This window comes from Stylophora pistillata, chromosome 4 (assembly GCF_964205215.1).
Source record: "Stylophora pistillata chromosome 4, jaStyPist1.2, whole genome shotgun sequence".
Classification (NCBI taxonomy): domain Eukaryota; kingdom Metazoa; phylum Cnidaria; class Anthozoa; order Scleractinia; family Pocilloporidae; genus Stylophora; species Stylophora pistillata.
In genome coordinates this window covers 31,345,952-31,363,719 of record NC_142522.1, presented here as the reverse complement: position 1 = coordinate 31,363,719, position 17,768 = coordinate 31,345,952, and the positions used below count along the sequence as shown (strand labels likewise).

General features: G+C 39.9%; 2 protein-coding genes and 2 long non-coding RNA genes across 5 annotated transcripts in view; 1 reads left to right on the top strand and 3 right to left on the bottom strand.

The window, feature by feature from the left end:
• Window positions 1–433: 433 nt before the first annotated feature.
• On the top strand, window positions 434–4,127 carry LOC148733356 (uncharacterized). The gene is made up of 3 exons (XR_016000091.1): window positions 434–1,389; window positions 2,101–2,127; window positions 2,713–4,127. It is a non-coding gene; the product is annotated as an uncharacterized LOC148733356 (long non-coding RNA).
• A 1,294-nt stretch (window positions 4,128–5,421) lies between these two features.
• On the bottom strand, window positions 5,422–6,848 carry LOC148733355 (uncharacterized). Its single transcript, XR_016000092.1, has 2 exons — window positions 6,106–6,848; window positions 5,422–6,010 (listed from the first exon to the last, which is right to left on the bottom strand). It is a non-coding gene; the product is annotated as an uncharacterized LOC148733355 (long non-coding RNA).
• A 995-nt stretch (window positions 6,849–7,843) lies between these two features.
• LOC148733354 (uncharacterized) lies at window positions 7,844–8,281 on the bottom strand. The gene has a single exon (XM_088757989.1). The coding sequence runs from the start codon at window positions 8,279–8,281 to the stop codon at window positions 7,844–7,846; it is 438 nt and encodes a 145-aa protein (XP_088614115.1).
• A 1,865-nt stretch (window positions 8,282–10,146) lies between these two features.
• The window catches only part of LOC111335911 (uncharacterized), a 21,626-nt gene continuing 14,004 nt past the window's right edge, over window positions 10,147–17,768 (bottom strand). For both annotated transcript variants that reach the window (XM_088757361.1, XM_088757362.1), the window contains exons 4-13: window positions 17,522–17,732; window positions 16,492–16,633; window positions 15,612–15,779; window positions 14,577–14,754; window positions 13,379–13,425; window positions 13,031–13,190; window positions 12,601–12,681; window positions 11,960–12,054; window positions 11,599–11,665; window positions 10,147–10,948 (exon numbers count right to left, since the gene is read on the bottom strand). In XM_088757361.1, coding sequence (XP_088613487.1) covers window positions 10,820–10,948; window positions 11,599–11,665; window positions 11,960–12,054; window positions 12,601–12,681; window positions 13,031–13,190; window positions 13,379–13,425; window positions 14,577–14,754; window positions 15,612–15,779; window positions 16,492–16,633; window positions 17,522–17,732 — 1,278 coding nt within the window. In that variant the 3' untranslated portion in view covers window positions 10,147–10,819. The remainder of the gene's footprint in view (window positions 10,949–11,598; window positions 11,666–11,959; window positions 12,055–12,600; window positions 12,682–13,030; window positions 13,191–13,378; window positions 13,426–14,576; window positions 14,755–15,611; window positions 15,780–16,491; window positions 16,634–17,521; window positions 17,733–17,768) is intronic.

Genomic DNA, 17,768 nt, shown 5'->3' with positions numbered 1-17,768 from the left:
ACTTAGCATAAGATAAATACGAGGAAAGTTTACTTAGACAATGAGATATATTATGGATTTGTTTCCATTCACGACTCGTTTCAGTTGTGATAACAAATCAAGATTGCTGCAGTGTTTTCAGAAAAACAAAAGTGAAGACACTAAGGTAAATGTGCGAGATGGTTTGTGCGATAACACCTGAAAGTATTTTAACTCGACTAATTGCCTATTTTGATACAAAAGAAGTGTTGCTATTGTTTTCTTTGACCTGACGTTTCCCATCGGTTACATCATATCCCTAGTTGAATTTTTAAAGTTATCTTAATTAGTCGGGCAACCGACCATCGGGTTTCTCCACAAAACTCCGTCACGTGCAATGAGGAATACCGCAGACACGTAATGATAAAGGCGCAACCTTTTTTCCACGATTTCAAAGATGGCGGATATGTTGAATGTGTTAACAGTTTGTGTCATCTTTTCTACGCTCAAACATACAGACCCACATACCGTTCGCGGTAGACCCACTCTAAAGGATGGCGTGTGTAATGAGCGTATATTTAGATCGGTCGTTTCGGGAACTTTCATGACGAGCTTTGCTCAAGAAAAAAATTCTCAGCAGGCATCGTAAACTGATGCCGAGGTTTGGGGAAGAAGGCGTTGGGTGGCTGTCATCACATTAATTACATCACAATGTAATTATACAGATTAGCGTCCACGAATCCACGAGAGATACGCGATTGCGTGCGAGTTAACGCGGGGTCATCTGTTGGCGATGAAAATCAAAATCATGAAATGAAATGAAGTTTGTTGTGCGTGTAATGGTCATAAAATACTGCGTTTTCTCTGTTTCTGCCTGTTTCCTTATAACGACATTTTTAATCACGTAGTCTTTCAAAGATCCTTCCTTTTCACAGAAGAGGCAATACCGGCGAGGCGCCGTATTCGAAAAGCCTCTCTTTCGATTATTTAGGTATGATTCTTTCGCTTGGTTTGCCATAAAACAGTAACAAAAGATATCGCAATTTTCATGTGCCGTACGACCTGAATAACAACCGTATCGAATTTCCAGTATTGCGTTACTTGGTGGATCGATCAGTGTTCACGCTTTGCGATCGTAGTACACGATGTTATTGTTTTGGAACAAAACCTGTGGCGGTCGCACGACTTGGCCTCGTATCCTGGTTAAATTCTTACCAATATTGTAATATTAAACCTCGACGAGATTTTTCATGTCGAAATGTCGAAAAGCATCATGTTTTCGATTTCGAAACCATTCGAAATGAAGTCATAGAGGCAGTCGGATTTTCGACGTGCGGCTTTCCACCGGCTAACTTAACCACGCAGAGTCTTTGCAGGATTACAAGTGCCACACTTGACCCTTGCAAGCATTGGTATCTACTTTTGAAAGAGGTATGTGACGTTCCCTTGCGTAAATATTTCATATGCGATGTATTTAAGATATTTCCCGACGAAATCCAAAGTGTGGCGACACGGGAACTTCAGCCGGCCAACTCATCGTTCGGAGTAGTGGGGTTAGCCAGGATTCCCGACCTCGTTCACGTTGTGTTCACGTTCTGTCTAATAGCTGGTCTATCTTCTTCGTAATAAACAATCCCCGACGAACTTATTAAATCTGCGAGATTTATGACTATCGTAAATCTGGTGAACTCCGCCACGCTAGACTTTGAGCCCGAAGGCGCGAAAAATTTATCTTTTGGCGCCAAACTCAGTCACGACTCCGAAGAGCTCGCTTCCTAACTTACCGAAAGATCAGCTAGAGTAAATTCCCTTGGAGTGGAACTGAAGAAGCTTCGAACACAGATTTCTCATCTCGAATCAGCATGGAGTCAATTTTACAGACCCTTTTTTCCACCTCAATGTTCGTACGTTGTCGTGGTGAGGTGTCTTGAGTGCCTCAATGACCAATTGCAATACAATGCCTTTAAAGAATTCAGCTTCAGTTAGTGGGCTGTATTTTCTGCAAGGTAGAGGCCAGACTAACACGGACTTTGTCGTTGTAGTTATTGTTATGATTATTATAATTATCATTATTATTACTGATTTTGTTATTGTTATCATTATCTTCATGATTGTGATTGAATCATTTTCAAAATGAAATAGGCTGCTCAATGAGGATGGCATGCTGAGGCAAGTAGATTTTCATTTATTTACCCCCCCCCCCTCCCCCCAAGTAGAAATTCAAGTGTTTCTGATAGTTTTTCTCTTCAATAGATTGTTAGAATGCAGAAGATTTTCTAAGACACATTGTACAGAGGGCTTGTCTTAAGTAGTTGTTTTCTGATTCAAAACCACCTGCCTAGTTCTGTTTCTCTTGGGTAGTTAGTCCATGGACTGTTGTTATCTGATGGCAGAACTAACAGGTGGATCTGTTTCTCTTGGGTGGTCAGTCCATTATGGGCTGTTGTTATCTGATGGCAGAACCACCAATCTGTTCTGTTTCTCTTGGGTGGTCAGTCTATGGACTGTTGTTATCTGATGGCAGAACCAGTCCCTATTTTTTTCAGCTCTATACAGTCAGTCTTTTATGGACAGTTATTTTTATCTGATGGCAGTTTTAGCTTGCTCTTTTTGTTTTGAAAAATGTGTTGCTTATGCTGTTTGTCACGTATCATCTGTTATTAGTCGGAGGCACTTTGGTCAATCAATGCTATCATTGTCTTCATTATTATTACAATTGTTAATTCAGCTGCTACTCTTCTCTCTTTGCCACAGGGCCCACTACAGACAGCACTAGCTTAATGAAGTCCCAAAACCTTTCACAATGAGCCAACTCAAGAATTGCAGTCCTGAACAGTTTTTGGGGTTTTCCTGGCTTTTCTTGAGATTATTTTGTCTCAGTTTCAATTACTTGGATACTCATTCAGCTAGACCAACAATAACACCATTTTGTTCATAGATAACATTGAAATAATCATAATAGTAATATAAATGATGATAATAATGATTTGTTATTGTTATCATTATCATTATCTTTATGATTGTGATCATCATTTTCAAATTGAAATAGGCTGCTCAGTGAGGATGGCATGCTGAGGCAAGTAGATTTTCATTTAATTCCTCCCCCCTCCCCCCAAATAGAAATTCAAGTGTTTCTGATAGTTTGTCTCTTCAATAGATTGTTAGAATGCAGAAGATTTTCTAAGACACATTGTACAGAGGTCTTAAATAGTTGTTTTCTGATTCAAAACCACCTGCCTAGTTCTGTTTCTATTGGGTAGTTAGTCCATGGACTGTTGTTATATGATGGCAGAACTAACAGGTGGATCTGTTTCTCTTGGGTAGTCAGTCCATTATGGGCTGTTGTTATCTGATGGCAGAACCACCGATCTGTTCTGTTTCTCTTGGGTGGTCAGTCTATGGACTGTTGTTATCTGATGGCAGAACCAGTCCCTATTTTTTTTTTTCAGCTATATGCTGTCAGTCTTTTATGGACAGTTATTTTTATCTGATGGCAATTTTAGCTTGCTCTTTTTGTTTTGAAAAGTGTGTTGCTTATGCTGTTTGTCATGTATCATCTGTTATTAGTCATGGGGTGACTTTGGTCAATCAATGCTATCATTGTCCTTAGTATTATTATTATTAATTCAGCTGCTACTCTTCTCTCTTTGACACAGGGCCCACTACAGACAGCACTAGCTTAATGAAGTCCCAAAACCTTTCACAATGAGCCAACTCAAGAATTGCAGTCCTGAACAGTTTTTGGGGTTTTTCTGTCTTTTCTTAATTTGTTTTTGCCCCAGTTTCAATCACTTGGATACTCATTCAGCTAGACTAACAATAACACTATTTTGTTCATAGATAAACATTGAAATAATCATAATAGTAATATGAATGATAATAATAATGATTAGATTAATGGAAATAATCATAGGAATTATAACCATCAGGATAATGAACATTATTTCTCTAACTATTGTAAATATTTTTATCATTAGTATTATTATTATTATCATTATTATTGTTATCATTGTTATTATTATTATTATCATTATTATCATTATTATTGTTATCAATGTTATTACTATTTCCATCATGAATTATTAGAGATGCTTGGAAAAAAATGATCTATAGTTCCCTCCAACTCATTATTCTTTCAGTTAAGTGAATTAAGACTTTGTGAACAGTTACTGCTTTATTCTGTCATTCCTGATGACCATAGAAATGGTGAAAGTCCACAGATATTATCCCTCTAAGAGTTTCTCCAGGTGTTTTTTTTTCCTCTGAATTTGGTTACAACAGAATGAAGGGCATCAGAGTATAGTGCGCCCAGCTAAACATGAATTGCATTAATATTACAGGGTCATTTTGCTGTATTCAGGGTTTAATCTTAGCCTTCTACAGACAAGTTTGTTCCTCTAAATGCAAAACACATTTTATCGTTTTTTAAAACAAACTTACAAAAACTGCCAAGAAACAGCTACTAAATTTATGGAAACATGACGAACAAGTCAACTAGACTGTGTACTACACATCATTGAAATCAAAGTATCACTTTAGGAACATAAAATCGCAAGGTCAGTTTCCCATTTTTAGTGCCTGAGAAAAGATCAGGCCACCAGATTACTTCAAATTCTCTGGTTGCTCGTCCATCTCAATTTCCAACAACCATTTTAGTTTACTGGGTGAGAATCGTGCTTGATTTCTTGCCCCATGCTCTTTAATTGGCCGCCTGTAAAGCTTGTTGAGAGTTTAACAGCTACTACTTGCAGCAACCTCCATATTCCCCCGATAGCCTTTCTTAACTCTAATGGTACAGAACTTTGATGACTAGACCAGAAATAACATCATTCACTCTACCATCCCTGTAATAAAAAACTTTGGATTTTTTTCTCCATACAGGGGGCCGCAAATGTATTTTTACCCTCGCACGTTTATAAAAGCATTCGGCATGCCTGCTAACAAAGCTTGGATGTATGTTTCAGGAACTTAGTATCTTTCAACTCGACACCATTTGCCTGAAACCAAAATAATAATTACGAAAGTTAAGAGATTATTTACTTCTGGAGTGAAATGTACTAAATGATTTGCCCTTTCAAACATAAACCTGAGTTATCAGGTTTTGTCAATCACAAAATTACACGCCGGGTTATTAGTATTCCTTGGGGACCTTCCTATATTATCATAAATATCTAAGACAAGCAGGTCATTTAGCCAGGTAATCTACGTTAAAAACCGCGCTGTACAGCACTTAGAATTATTTTCCTCATTCATTTTTCTCACACTGCAACTTCGCGTACTACACAATTATTACTACGCAGTCATATCTGGTGTCCAATTGGGAGAGCTTATTATTTTTGTTTTAGAGGTGAATTGCGATTTCTTGTATGTCCCCTATTTCGTCGAAGAAAAGCTCGATCGAATACTGAAAGTAATGAGTAAGTCACTATGAACAACTAGTGCAAAGTGACAGCACTATCGAGCCAAACTGAGAACTGTTCTTTAATGATTTTTAACATGAACCACCAATTCTTACTATTTTTAATTTCTGCGTTTTAATAGACTTTGACATGTTCTTGAGAAGATATTAAATCGGTTAGCGCTGTTGTTCCCTTCTAAATTATTTTTGTGGAAGCGCCTCAGAAGACACTGGTTTAACTAAAACCATGTTGGGCGACGTTATATTTTGACTGCACAACCCGCAATTAAATTTAATTTTAACAGCTATTCGAGTGTGTGAAGAACGGAAAAGAGCAAAATTACATATCATCGGCCTTTCGATGTACGGACGAATTAAAACTTTTTACAATTCCACTTATCCATTGCTTGTAACTGATAGACCTTGTCCTTATTCTTGCGGGAGGTCGTACGATCTGTTGTCCATTGTAGAACTTGGCAAACTTAGCGCACTTCTTCGAGCGCAACAATGTGATCTTTCGATTCTCTATCTCACTAGCGCAGTTGTTGTGTTGAACATGGACGAATAATACATCGCAGCGTGTCTTGTAGATAGCTAGAGATGCCATGCATGTTTAGGATAAGCGCTGAATATGGACGAGCGTTAAAGCCGCCACTGAAAAAGCACAATCGACCGTTTTTCATTGTAAGGATCAGGTCTTTCACACAGCTGTCAGAATTAAAGAGAGGAAGAACGTCGATCTCGCTCACCTAAGTAGCGAAGTACACCACGAGCGGCGACGATGATCAAACACCTGGAAGATCACCGTGGTGTCCCTCTACTCTTTGGTATCATAACCAAGAGCGAGCCCTTTCGACTTGTCACTAAGTTTTACGGTTTATAAAACAAAGGCCCCGCTCTACACAAAGCCTTAAAGAATGAAACACTAGAAAAGCTTACTTAGCTTGGAATTATAAAAATTTCCTTTCTTAAAAATCGAAGATTTTCATGGTTTCCGTAACTTCGTATTTTTCCAAATTTCCTCTTTTACATGTTATGCCGTTTTGCATTTTCTTCAACGTATAATTTAGTTCAGCGTCGATCATTTATCATCCTTAGAAGAAAATATTCTGATCTTTACGTTTAACTATAAAATTGCTTTGGCTTACATTGTGCGCATAAAAGGAGCGTTAAATTAAACATGAGTTGATTCCACGCGAGGATTTTACCTGGAAAAATGCCTGCACACGAGAGACACCGACATTACCGCGTGTCCCTTTCTGGAAAACATTCGTGTTATGACAAGAAAGGTCAGCTTAAGGGTTTTGGGTTACCCAAACTATGCAATTTTGACGCCGAAAAGTGCCAAAAAGTAATTACAGAAACTTCATCCGCAACACCTTGAACGTGCTGTGGGCGCGAACTGAGATCTTCTCTTACAGTTAATAATTGCCAGGCGGAACTCAGATCCGGCTTAGCCTAATTTGCATAAATTTTTTTGGTGGGCAAAGCTCGTCATGAAAAATAGCGAAAGAATCAAACGATTTAGCGAAGCTCTCTTTAGAATCAAACCAGAAATCAAATGAGTTATCAGTGAACAGAAAATGTGGACAGAGTGACAGGAGAACATTTGTGACCATTTGTTGATAAATACAAGGTGCCTCGGGATCAAACTCTGGGAAACGACAACAAAGATGCAGTGTCGGACTTTCATCAGAGTGAGGATAAACGTAATTTTTATATTTAGGTGACCTTTATCGTGATTATTAAGCTTACATTTGTTATGCTTTTGCTCAAACAGAGTGTATTATCCGCTGTTATTTTTCTGTTTGTTCCATTAGTTATGTCGCTTTTGTGCGAATACTGCAGGAATGTTTGTTGGTACCAAATAACGCGGTGTCAAATGAATGTAGTAGTAGGCGGTCGTCGGACCATGTCCATGACTAGCGAAATTGCGACAAAACACTTTCTCTCGTGGCTAAAAAGCCCAATTATAGAACGGCAGACACGGCCGCATCCACTACACACGAAGACACATACCACTGGAACACACGTTGCTTTGTTCATTGCTGCTCTTCTCTTAGCTCTTCTATCATCGGCTTCAGCTTTCAGCCTTTCCTCTCCCGCCTGGAGTGCCAGACTGCAAACAGACCTCCAATAACTCCGATCTGCAGCATGTAGCTCCCAGTTATCTGTTGGCAGGCCAGTGGCGAGCATATCTCTCTTGCATACGTCCTTGAAACGCAGCTTAGGTCTGCCAATAGGCCTCGAACGGGATTCCAACTCGCCATACAGCAGATCCTTAGGAATTCACCCATCCTCCATCCGGTACACATGACCGAGCCACCTCAATCTGTGCTGTCTTGTCAGGGTGAACATCGAGGGGATATTGGCTCTTGCAAGTACCTCATTGTTAGAGACCTTATCTGTTCATGAGATGGAGAGGATGCGACGAAGACATCTCATATGGAAGATGTTCAAGCGCTTCTCCTGACTAGCGTAGGTAGTCTAAGACCCGCTACCAAACAATAAGGTGCTCACGATGCAGGCACGATACACAGCAACTTTAGTTTGGGTAGTTAGCGTCTTGTTCTCCCAGACACGGGCAGACAGCTTAGGCATGTTGGTTGCAGCCTTGCCAATACTCTTTCCAATCTCCATTTCAAGGCAGTTGTTGTTTGAGGTGGTGGAGCCGAGATAGGTAAACTGTGTGACGGCTTCCAAGGTGTAATCTTTGATCGTTAAGGCAGGTGTGGCTGCATTGTCCTGGCACATGACTTTCGCCTTCTTTAGGCTGATTGTAAGTCTGAAGGCCTCACATGCGTCAGAAAACTGATTGAGGAGGAGTTGGAGTTTTTCAGCGCTGTGAGCAACGAGGGCAACATCATCGGCAAAGAGAAGGTCAAATGAATGTGATGATGTATAATTTGGACAAAGTAGCGCCATGCATAGGACAAAAGTGTGACGAATCAGTCGATCAAAACGGGTGTTACGAAAACGAAGACCTTCGTAAACGAAGACCTAAGACCTAAAACCCGGTCTTCGTTTTCGTACTACGAAAACGAAGACCCTTTAAATAGAAAACCGTAGAAATTACAAGTTAAAAGCACATTAAACAGTAACAACGCTTAGTAATATAATACATTACACTTCACGCGTTTCTTCCCATTTTTATTTCATTCAAACGCGACAAAAACATAGGCAATTTTTTGGTCAGAAGTTCTTTTCATACTAATGACTAACCAGGCACTTTTAAATACGCTCGTGCACGATGCAAAACGTGTCTTTTTATTCACAACACTGATAAAATATCGGGACCTAAACGATCCATTAAGATCACTGATCACTTCACGTGCACCTCCACCAATGTCATCTATTGCATAACTTGCACTTATTGCAAAAAGATATACATCGGCGAAACAGGCACAAGACTAGGTGACCGATTCCGAGAACACCTTCGCGACGTGGAGAGGAATGACAAGGACACAACGAAACCAGTCGCTAGACATTTTAATTTACATAATCATTCTAAGCAACATATGGCAATCTGCGGTCTTTCCTTACACTTAGGTAGCACGGAAAGCCGTCAAAATCTTGAACAAAAGCTCATCTTTCAAACCGGCAGTCGAAATCCCACAGGGATCAACGAACGCTTTTCATTCCACTAATTTATTCTTGTTTTTCTCGTTAATAGTAATCAAAGTTTAATGTCTTTACGTGGGGCATGGTTACCCATACTGCCCGAGCCAGAGGCTCATGTATGAAACGCAAGATAACAACCCACCCCAGGGGAGGACATCCATCACACAGTAATCTCGTGCGTGGGAACTTAACGTCTCCTACCCCTAACCCTAATCCTGCAAGAGACTTGACCTCCATTTATTCGTCCTTATCCGAGTAAACTAGAATATCTAAACCATTTCTTGATGTTATAGAAAGGCAGCATATTCTTCTCAATTATTTTAAGACCTTGAGTGTTGGTCCGGCCGGGGCTCGAACCCTCGACCTCCCGCACATCAGTCCAGCGCTCTATCCATTGAGCTAACCGGAAGGAGGGGTTAGCCATGTTCCCACCGATAACGTAGCTCCATTTTCTGCCTTTAAAAGCACACACAGCCCACAATTCCTCTATTCGCTCCGACGAAAGGCTAATGCTCGAAACGTCAGCTTTTGTAATCGTTACGGTGGCCAATTTACCATTTCAACTTTGTTGATAGATCCAAATTATTTCGTTACTCCCACCGACGCAGCCCCAAACAGTTTCTTTCGAAACTATCAGCCTTCTTCCCATTATTATACTGCCCGTATTATTGTACTGCCCATATTATTATACGGCCCGTCTTGTCAGTGTTCTGTTTCGCTATGCGAGCCAATTTGGTGTTGATATTCTTGAGGGTTTCCTCGGGTAAACTTACCACACATATTATTATTCTAGAACAGCAGGTAGAATTCCAACGCCAGCCGCCTTTGATTTATAGTTAGCATTGGGTGACAGAATAGCAGAGAACGCGTTCTGTACGGGAAAAATGACTCTTGGGTTCTGTCAATAAATTGTACGAAAACGAAGACCTAGGGTCTTCGTTTTCGTAGTACGAAGTCGCTTTGATCGACTGTTGAGATTGAGTTAGTTTTAGTTTTTACCAAATTCAACAGAAAACTGCTCTCATCTCTCTCATTAATTTTTCACAAAATACTTTCCACGAAATTCACCTGAATAAAGGATTACAAATCTAGCGACGGAAATATTTAATATTAGATTATGGTATATTGGCTCATATACCATAATGGTTAAGCCAATAAAAGGTCTTGAATTGTATTAGCTAATGATCCAGTTTTTAATAAAATATTATACTAATAATATTATATATCAAGAACATAAATTATGATAAATTTAGTAATAATGACATCAGTAAAAGGTGTAATGAAAGCTTGACAACAGATAGGACGCAGTTGAATAGTAGAAGATGATTGGATAGAAAATTACACTTGTTATAAAATTCCACACTATAAATTCACTAGTTCAAAAAGGTAGAAATCAAGACTAGAGAAATTCTCCTGTGAGGTAAAGATATAAAGATTTACGCGTTAGCGAGTCGTTTAATTACTAAATGGCACGTTGATATGATTAAATATTTTACTTTACTTGCAGAAACACTTAAATATAAAAATATGGGGGTCCTGCATGTACCACGAATATACTTAGCCAACGGTGACAACTAACTCTTAACAACTGTAATTAACGGTCTTAGTTTATCAGCGCGTGCTTTACCGCAATCTTTTCTCTAAGAAATTCCTTGAGAAGCTCTCCCTCCGAGTAATAATCTTAGAAGTTGACAAAATAGTAGTGAAAACGTGCTCTTTATCTCCCTTTCTGGAGAGAAAACAGGGATGGTTTTAATTTAACTTCCAGCTTAAATGTCCTGTGTTTTGGAAGATATCAAGATGACAACTTCCAAAGTAACACAGCACATTCTTCATGCCTTGTCAAAGCGGGCAGTTTCCTCGTGCATCAGGTTCTTCCACAGGACACTCACTGTCACCAGGCGGACCGTCGTTTACGTCTTCATCGCTGCTGCTGCTACTGTCCGGTTGATCAGGTAGCAACAGCTCTTCCTGGTAATTAACAACAGTAACAATTTTAAAAGTGGTTCCAGGATGCTTTTTAGCTATGCTCTCAACTTCACAATTATTAATTCGTACTAAAGCCATTTTCAATTGAGAGTGGAAAGTAATCTGGGATGGCTTTGGATTTACTCCTCTTCGCTTTGGAATTGGTCTTCTCAACACTTCTCAACCAATCAGATGCAAACTAAAACTAATTGTATTTCCCCACGCTTCGTAAAGTTTTCATGCCTTTACGTTGAGATCTCACTGGCTCCATATGATATTTCTGTTACACCTGCGTGCTTATCTTGGTAATGATCTAGAGACACTCGGATCAATGTCAGTCTGAACAACTACACACCCACCCCTCCGCTAACTTTTGATCGGTTAACTGTTATCGGGTTAGGGGGAGGGGGGTAGGTGCGCAATGGCTCAGATACTGACATGGAAAAGCGCTGTAATCTTCCATACCTAGCTCCCCTTGTAAAAATTTGGCATATTAGTACCTCTCGGTATTTGTTTACCCCAACAAACAATTTTCTTCCTCCTCCGACTTATTTAGAATATCTCCCATCTCCCCCACAAATTATCTTGAAATATTGCGAATCAAGTCCTGTACATATGAACTGCAAGCGCACGACGGATAGAACAGTTGATACCTTATCTCTCGTATACTTGAAGTATTTTAGGCGGATGGGCTCGTCCGGATTTCCATAACGAATTAGTCTGAAAAAAAAAGGCGAAGATGATAAAGCTACTGACAAAGCTCTGTAACTTTGATACAAATGAACCGACAAAATTTAAATGAAAAGAAGCAAATTTATTCATGCACTCGATCATTAAATCTATTGCGCTCAAATTTTTTCTTACTCTCAACAGATAATTTCTTTACTTTTCATTCAGAAACAAGATACTGACCACGGAAAGTGATCAAACCCATACAATTGTTAATTCTGTATGCCTCGAAAGACTTCTCTCATCAAACATTTCAAGATATTTTAAGATTGAAGAAATTCTTACGATTTGTCAGTCCAGAATGGTCTTTCTTCCAAACTCCAGTCACAGAACATGATCAAGTAAAGAACGAAACACTTAAGCGTGACGTATCCAACATTCTAAAAAGAGATCAAGACGTGTAATTAATGGTGCATAACAACAAGAGAACGTTCTGCATCTAAAGCAGAAATAGCATCTGATCTCTCAAGGTACACCGGACACCGGGAACTGAAGTGTAGCATTATCGAACCAACCTCGCATTTAAATAAATGTGGCTGAACTGAAATGTAATTAATCAAACACGACAGAGCGCATTTCGATTGAGTGTCGTAAAACCCTAACCAAAGTAATAAGAATCACTAATCGCAACAGGGATGGGGGGGGGGGGGGGAAGATGTCTCAAGGAACGAACCCGGTTGGAGAACCCAAACTAATCCCGGCTTGCTTTCGACACGCATTTGAAAAGTGTTTGTATGCTATCCCGAATACCTATTGGGAGGTCCTCTTGGGTTCAACACAGCGCCGATGTCAATGACAGAGAAACGTCAGTTTTCATGAAAGAAGTTCGTTAGTCCCCTTGGTCGGCAGAAAACGCAAACTACGGCTAGCTCCATGCAACTGTATACTTCCGAAAATTATCAGATAATATGAATCCCATGACTTACCGTCCCTGTACATTTGTGGTTTTCAGGGGAGGGTGGGTCAGACAATGGACCGTGCGTACAGATCAGCTTGGACTTAAGACCCTAGAAAAGAGCACATATCTATTGAAGCCCTCGGAAAAATGATGTTGATATACCTAGTCTTAATCTAATCTGAGCTGGATTGTGATGCAAAAGACGCATTTTCAATTGTTTATGCAACAACGGACGAAGGAAGATTGTCAATTAAGAGCCAAAGGCCAGTGATTTTTCCAGCATTCCAGGGGTTTTCTTTTTCCAACATCTCAAGATGTTCATTGTGGCAAGAATAAGATAGGGTCGCAAACAACTCTTCGCTTTGCTTTCACCATCCAGCGCGCCCCGTTTTACGAAGTGAAAACCCGAAACATGTTAACTACAGCCTAATCAGGTGATTATTGCTCAGCTCACCGACCTTAACATTAAACCTGCTGGGATCAAACTCGTCTACGCCCTCGCAGCCAGAGATGCCAAAAACCTTGGGATCTCTCTGAGCCAAATGACAATTCCCTACGACTTTTTGCCCCTTGTCAATTTTGTAAATTCCAGAAGAAGTCTTGACGAAGAACGCTCTCCTGCAAATAAGTGGTATTGAAATATGTAAGTTGGTATGTCAATCACAAGAGAGATTTTACAGCGTAACGATACCAATTAAAGAAAGAGTAAAATATGGATGCCGGTGAGACCGAAAATGATCGCGCGTTTTACTTGATTTAATTTGTCGGTTATTGTAGGAGTTTATAGGTGTAGAAGTGAAGCTGACCTGGCGATTCCAAAATACAACGCCACTGGTGGATACATCCTGAGAACCTAGAACAAAACAATGAAATATATAACTAAACAAAAAGCCAAGGCAACTTATTTGTTGAAAAAGTTAATAATAATAATGATATTAATAATAAATAAATAGACAACACTAAATCACAGATAAAACGACAATAAAAAGATATCGAACACTGACAGAGCTGAATAACGTATACGCATGCGCCAGGTTTTGCCGCGGAAACACGGATTTTGAGTCGTTCGCATGGTTGATTTCCTATTCTGTTGCTTCGAGGCGTCGTTTTCCTTGACTCTTTTCTTTTACAGAACAACCTCCAAACATTTGGTACACCCTCTAAAAATTTTCAAAAATTAATTTTCTCCTCTAAACTTTTGGAAATAGGAATGTGCCTTCGACGAAAACAGAGTTCCTCGGTTCTAAAGGGCAGCCCTTATTATTTTCCGCTAATTCCGCTAAATTTTAGACCTAAGACAGTTGAGCCCGCGTTGTTGACCGCATACCCGCTGACAGCTCTGTCTGGAACACTTTGAATTACACGAGGGCTGACGAGATCTTCTTTGAATAAAACGAGGGCTGACAAGATCTATCCTCCCATTGTATGAATTTTTTTCCAATTAAAAGGATTCCTCAAAGAAAACATTTTTTTTTCACACGACCACAACCTTTTTTTCGGGTAGTGGTATAACGCTCTTCTGATAATAGCCTCCTATTCACATAGCTGCGTAAGAGCCCCTTGCAAGAGTCAAGGGTAAAATGGCCGATGGTAGACGAGAATTGGAACATTGAGGGCACCAAAAGAAAATTCCTCATTACGCCCATCTTTTCCTTAATTATGAATCACCAAAACAATAGAGTAAAACCTTCTCTCCCCCTCATTATGGTTCTCTAGGAAAAGGTAAGATGCACATCATTTAAAATGCCAGTTCTTTTAGAAGATGTTGCGAAGGAGAACTACCTACAGTTGAGCGTTGTCGCCACTGCAAGCGTGCTTGGTCAAGAAAACCGAAATATTCCTTTGGCGGCGGTCGCTCTGTATATGAAAGATGAGAGCGCACGAAGTACAATTTCAAGCCGCAATTAATTACAACAGGCTTTAAAACGTAGCTCAATACTGAGAATCAGGCAAACTGCACACGTCACTTCGACTCGGTACAGTTACCATTCCAGAAACATTTACCTCACAAACTAAGTTATCTAACTTCTTCATCTTGTGGAGTGTTTTAAGATTCAGTCCTATGGGTCCCAAGCATTCTCGGATCTCGTTCTTCAGTTCATTTCGTTCCTCGCAATTCATGATGGACAAGCGTGCAGCTGCTGACCGCATGGCTGCTCCAGTACCAGGGGCGGCATTAAAACTGCAAAGGCATCGCAAACTATTTTAAAATTTATTCATGTTTTTCTCGTTGCCATGCACCCACCAATAACGTAGCTCCATTTTCTGCCTTTAAAAGCACACACAACCCACAATTCCTCTATTCGCTCCGACGAAGGGCTAACGCTCGAAACGTCAGCTTTTGTAATGATTACGGTGGCCAATTTACCATTTCAACTTTGTTGATATATCCAAATTATTTCGTTACTCCCACCGACGCAGCCCCAAACAGTTTCTTTCGAACTATCAGCCTTTATTTTAAAAGCCCTTTTCGATTTAGTGTTGTGAAAACAGAACCGAAGTAATCCCATCTTCAGCTAATCATAGCAAAGCTAAACATTACCATGAACTTATAGGGACTCAAAAGATGTACACGTGTACTAGCCGTCATAAGCGCGGGAAAACACCGGAGAGCAAGCTAAATAGGCTTAAGTCCCGCATCTGATGGATAAGGAGGAGTCGCGAGTTTTCTAGCCATTGTAATCGTGGATTACTTCCTATCATCAACCGAAAATTGCTCAAGGCAGCCAATGTTGAGCACTACGCAAACTGAAGTTGATTTGTTATAATCTAGTTTACCATGCCTAGTGGCCTTTCGCATCAATCATGTTAAAGCAAGAGAGAACTAACTTTTCTGATCGAGTAACGACGCCAAATTGGATGGGAAAGACGCAAATTATCACTTCATTCCTCAGTTCTTTTCTTTCCAACCAAAGCCATCCTCGATTAAGAGATTATAATCTGTTGCATCGATCTCACTATCCAACAGGGCAGGCTCAAAACTCGAATACTGTTGAGCGTAACATAGCGTAACGTCATTACTAAAAGATGGCATCTTACTTCAACATCCACAGAATCTCCAAGACCGCCTCTTCTTCTGTTAGACCGTGATTGGCTGCCTCCTTTAAGACTGGATCAATATCAGGAGCATTTGCTATGGCGTCTTTCAAATGGTTAAACGCGTGAAGTGCTTTCTTGTATTTCCCAGATGGTTTGCCGAAGCACGTCCTATAAACATGGCAAAATTGCAATTGACATTATTATTATTATTGTTGCTATTATTATTATTATTATTATCATTATTATTATTATTATTATCATTATTATTACTATTATCATTTTATTTTAAAAAATAAGAGTAGTCAGTCAGCTGGGTAGACCGTCTGTTCCTCAGCGAGGTCATTGGTCCTCCAGAAACTGTCGTGCTGCGTCAGCAGGAATGCGAAAAACTAGGCTGACAACCAACAATAAGCTACATTACTATAGTTACGACTAGAGAAGTCCAGTCATCATCAGTCATTTACCGCCAACAAAAATGTCGTAACAAATATGCAGTCAATGCCTTCCCACCGAGCCTCCATAATCCGAGAATGTTAAATTATTAGTTTATCATAGAAAAGGGACGGGGTGCGGGAGGAAGAAATTTCCAGAGAAGATTCTAGACTAGCACACTACTGGCATTTGAAGGCCATCCAAGGCCGCTTTTTTTCGATTTTTTCTTGATGAAGAGAATGTGGGGGAGGGGAGATCAAAGGCAAGCTACGATTCCCTTTACATGACATGAGTAATAATAGACCTGCGTTTAAAACAAAAGAGGCAAATGTTATCGAAATAGCGAACGCAGTTCGACGTCAGAAATCTCACATTCCGAAATGTGTCCTCGTAACTAAATAAAGGCGAGCATTTACTTTAAAGGGAAATTTGTTTCAAGGCTTCTTACCTCTCTTCTTTAAGAACTTCAAATCTCCACTGCAAAAAGCTGTGTCCACTCAGTCGTATTCCAAGCATACTTTCACTCAGCACGTCCATGGCGAGATGAAGAATTCTTTCCTCCCATTCCTCCTGACTTGGGTTTCCCATACCTGAGAAGAAAGCAAAATTACACACACACACACAAAATGAAAATGTAGCTTGTGCAGTGATATATTCAAACATGTTCTTCAGATTATTCTGATTAGGTAAAGTATCAAAACTGGCAGATTCAAATAGATAAGAAAAAATAAATTTGCAATTAGGTAAATATGGTATAACCTATCGTAGGTGATGTTTGGAAGCTAGCAGCGTACTGTATCTCTTGATTGAATTGCGAGTAGCCATGCACTGTGAGCAATGTAATCATGTAAGATTTTCAGACTAAATCAAGGCGGGAATGGTCATTATTCATCGCCTTCTTGAGGGAAGGGGAGGGGGGGGGGGTTGGTGGAGGATTTTGATGGATTGATTGATCCCCTCAAAAAGTTCTGTGATATTCTTATGACATTCCCCCCTCCCGTGTTGGCAGTTAATTTTACTTTTACACTCTGTCGGCGACGACTGATCTCCCCCCTGTTCCCTCTGCAATCATGTGATCCCCAAAATCCTCTACCCCGCCCCCGTCAATTAATATCGATTGGTCCCTAGGAACAAATTAAAGTAGACGTTTCAGATAACGCTCTAAAGATGTTTCGACCGAGTGTTAAAGTAACTAGATTGCATTGGTTCGCATCTCTACGTCTTATAATTGATCAACAAACCTTTTTCCACCGTGTAAATCAATTATACGATAAATGTACAACAATAGCGATTTGGTCATTCACGTTCTCAAGCGCTCGAAGCTGCGTGCACAAATTTACTAAAGGTGCTCACTGGCTCTTTGAGATTCTCAGCGTTCTTCGAATTGGCCGTCGTGATCATTCTGGTTTTTGTCTAACCTCTCTTTTCTGATTTAACCTCCTTTGCCCCGGGAATGTCAGAAATGCATTTGTTCTCACCTTCTTTGAAATTCCATTTAATCAAATGTTCCGGCATTATGTCCATGATATTAGGTATATGCCGACCCATTCGAAGCATATTTTGTGAAACTGCGATCAGAAATGCCTTCTGTTGACGGTGTCTGTCGCCGTTAGAAAACATGGAAGGTACGTGGTCCCCCAAAAGGCTTTGATTGAAACGGAAATTTCCAAATCCGGGTTCCTTTTCTACCTAGAAAAGAAAATTGATACAAAAAATTATTCTTTT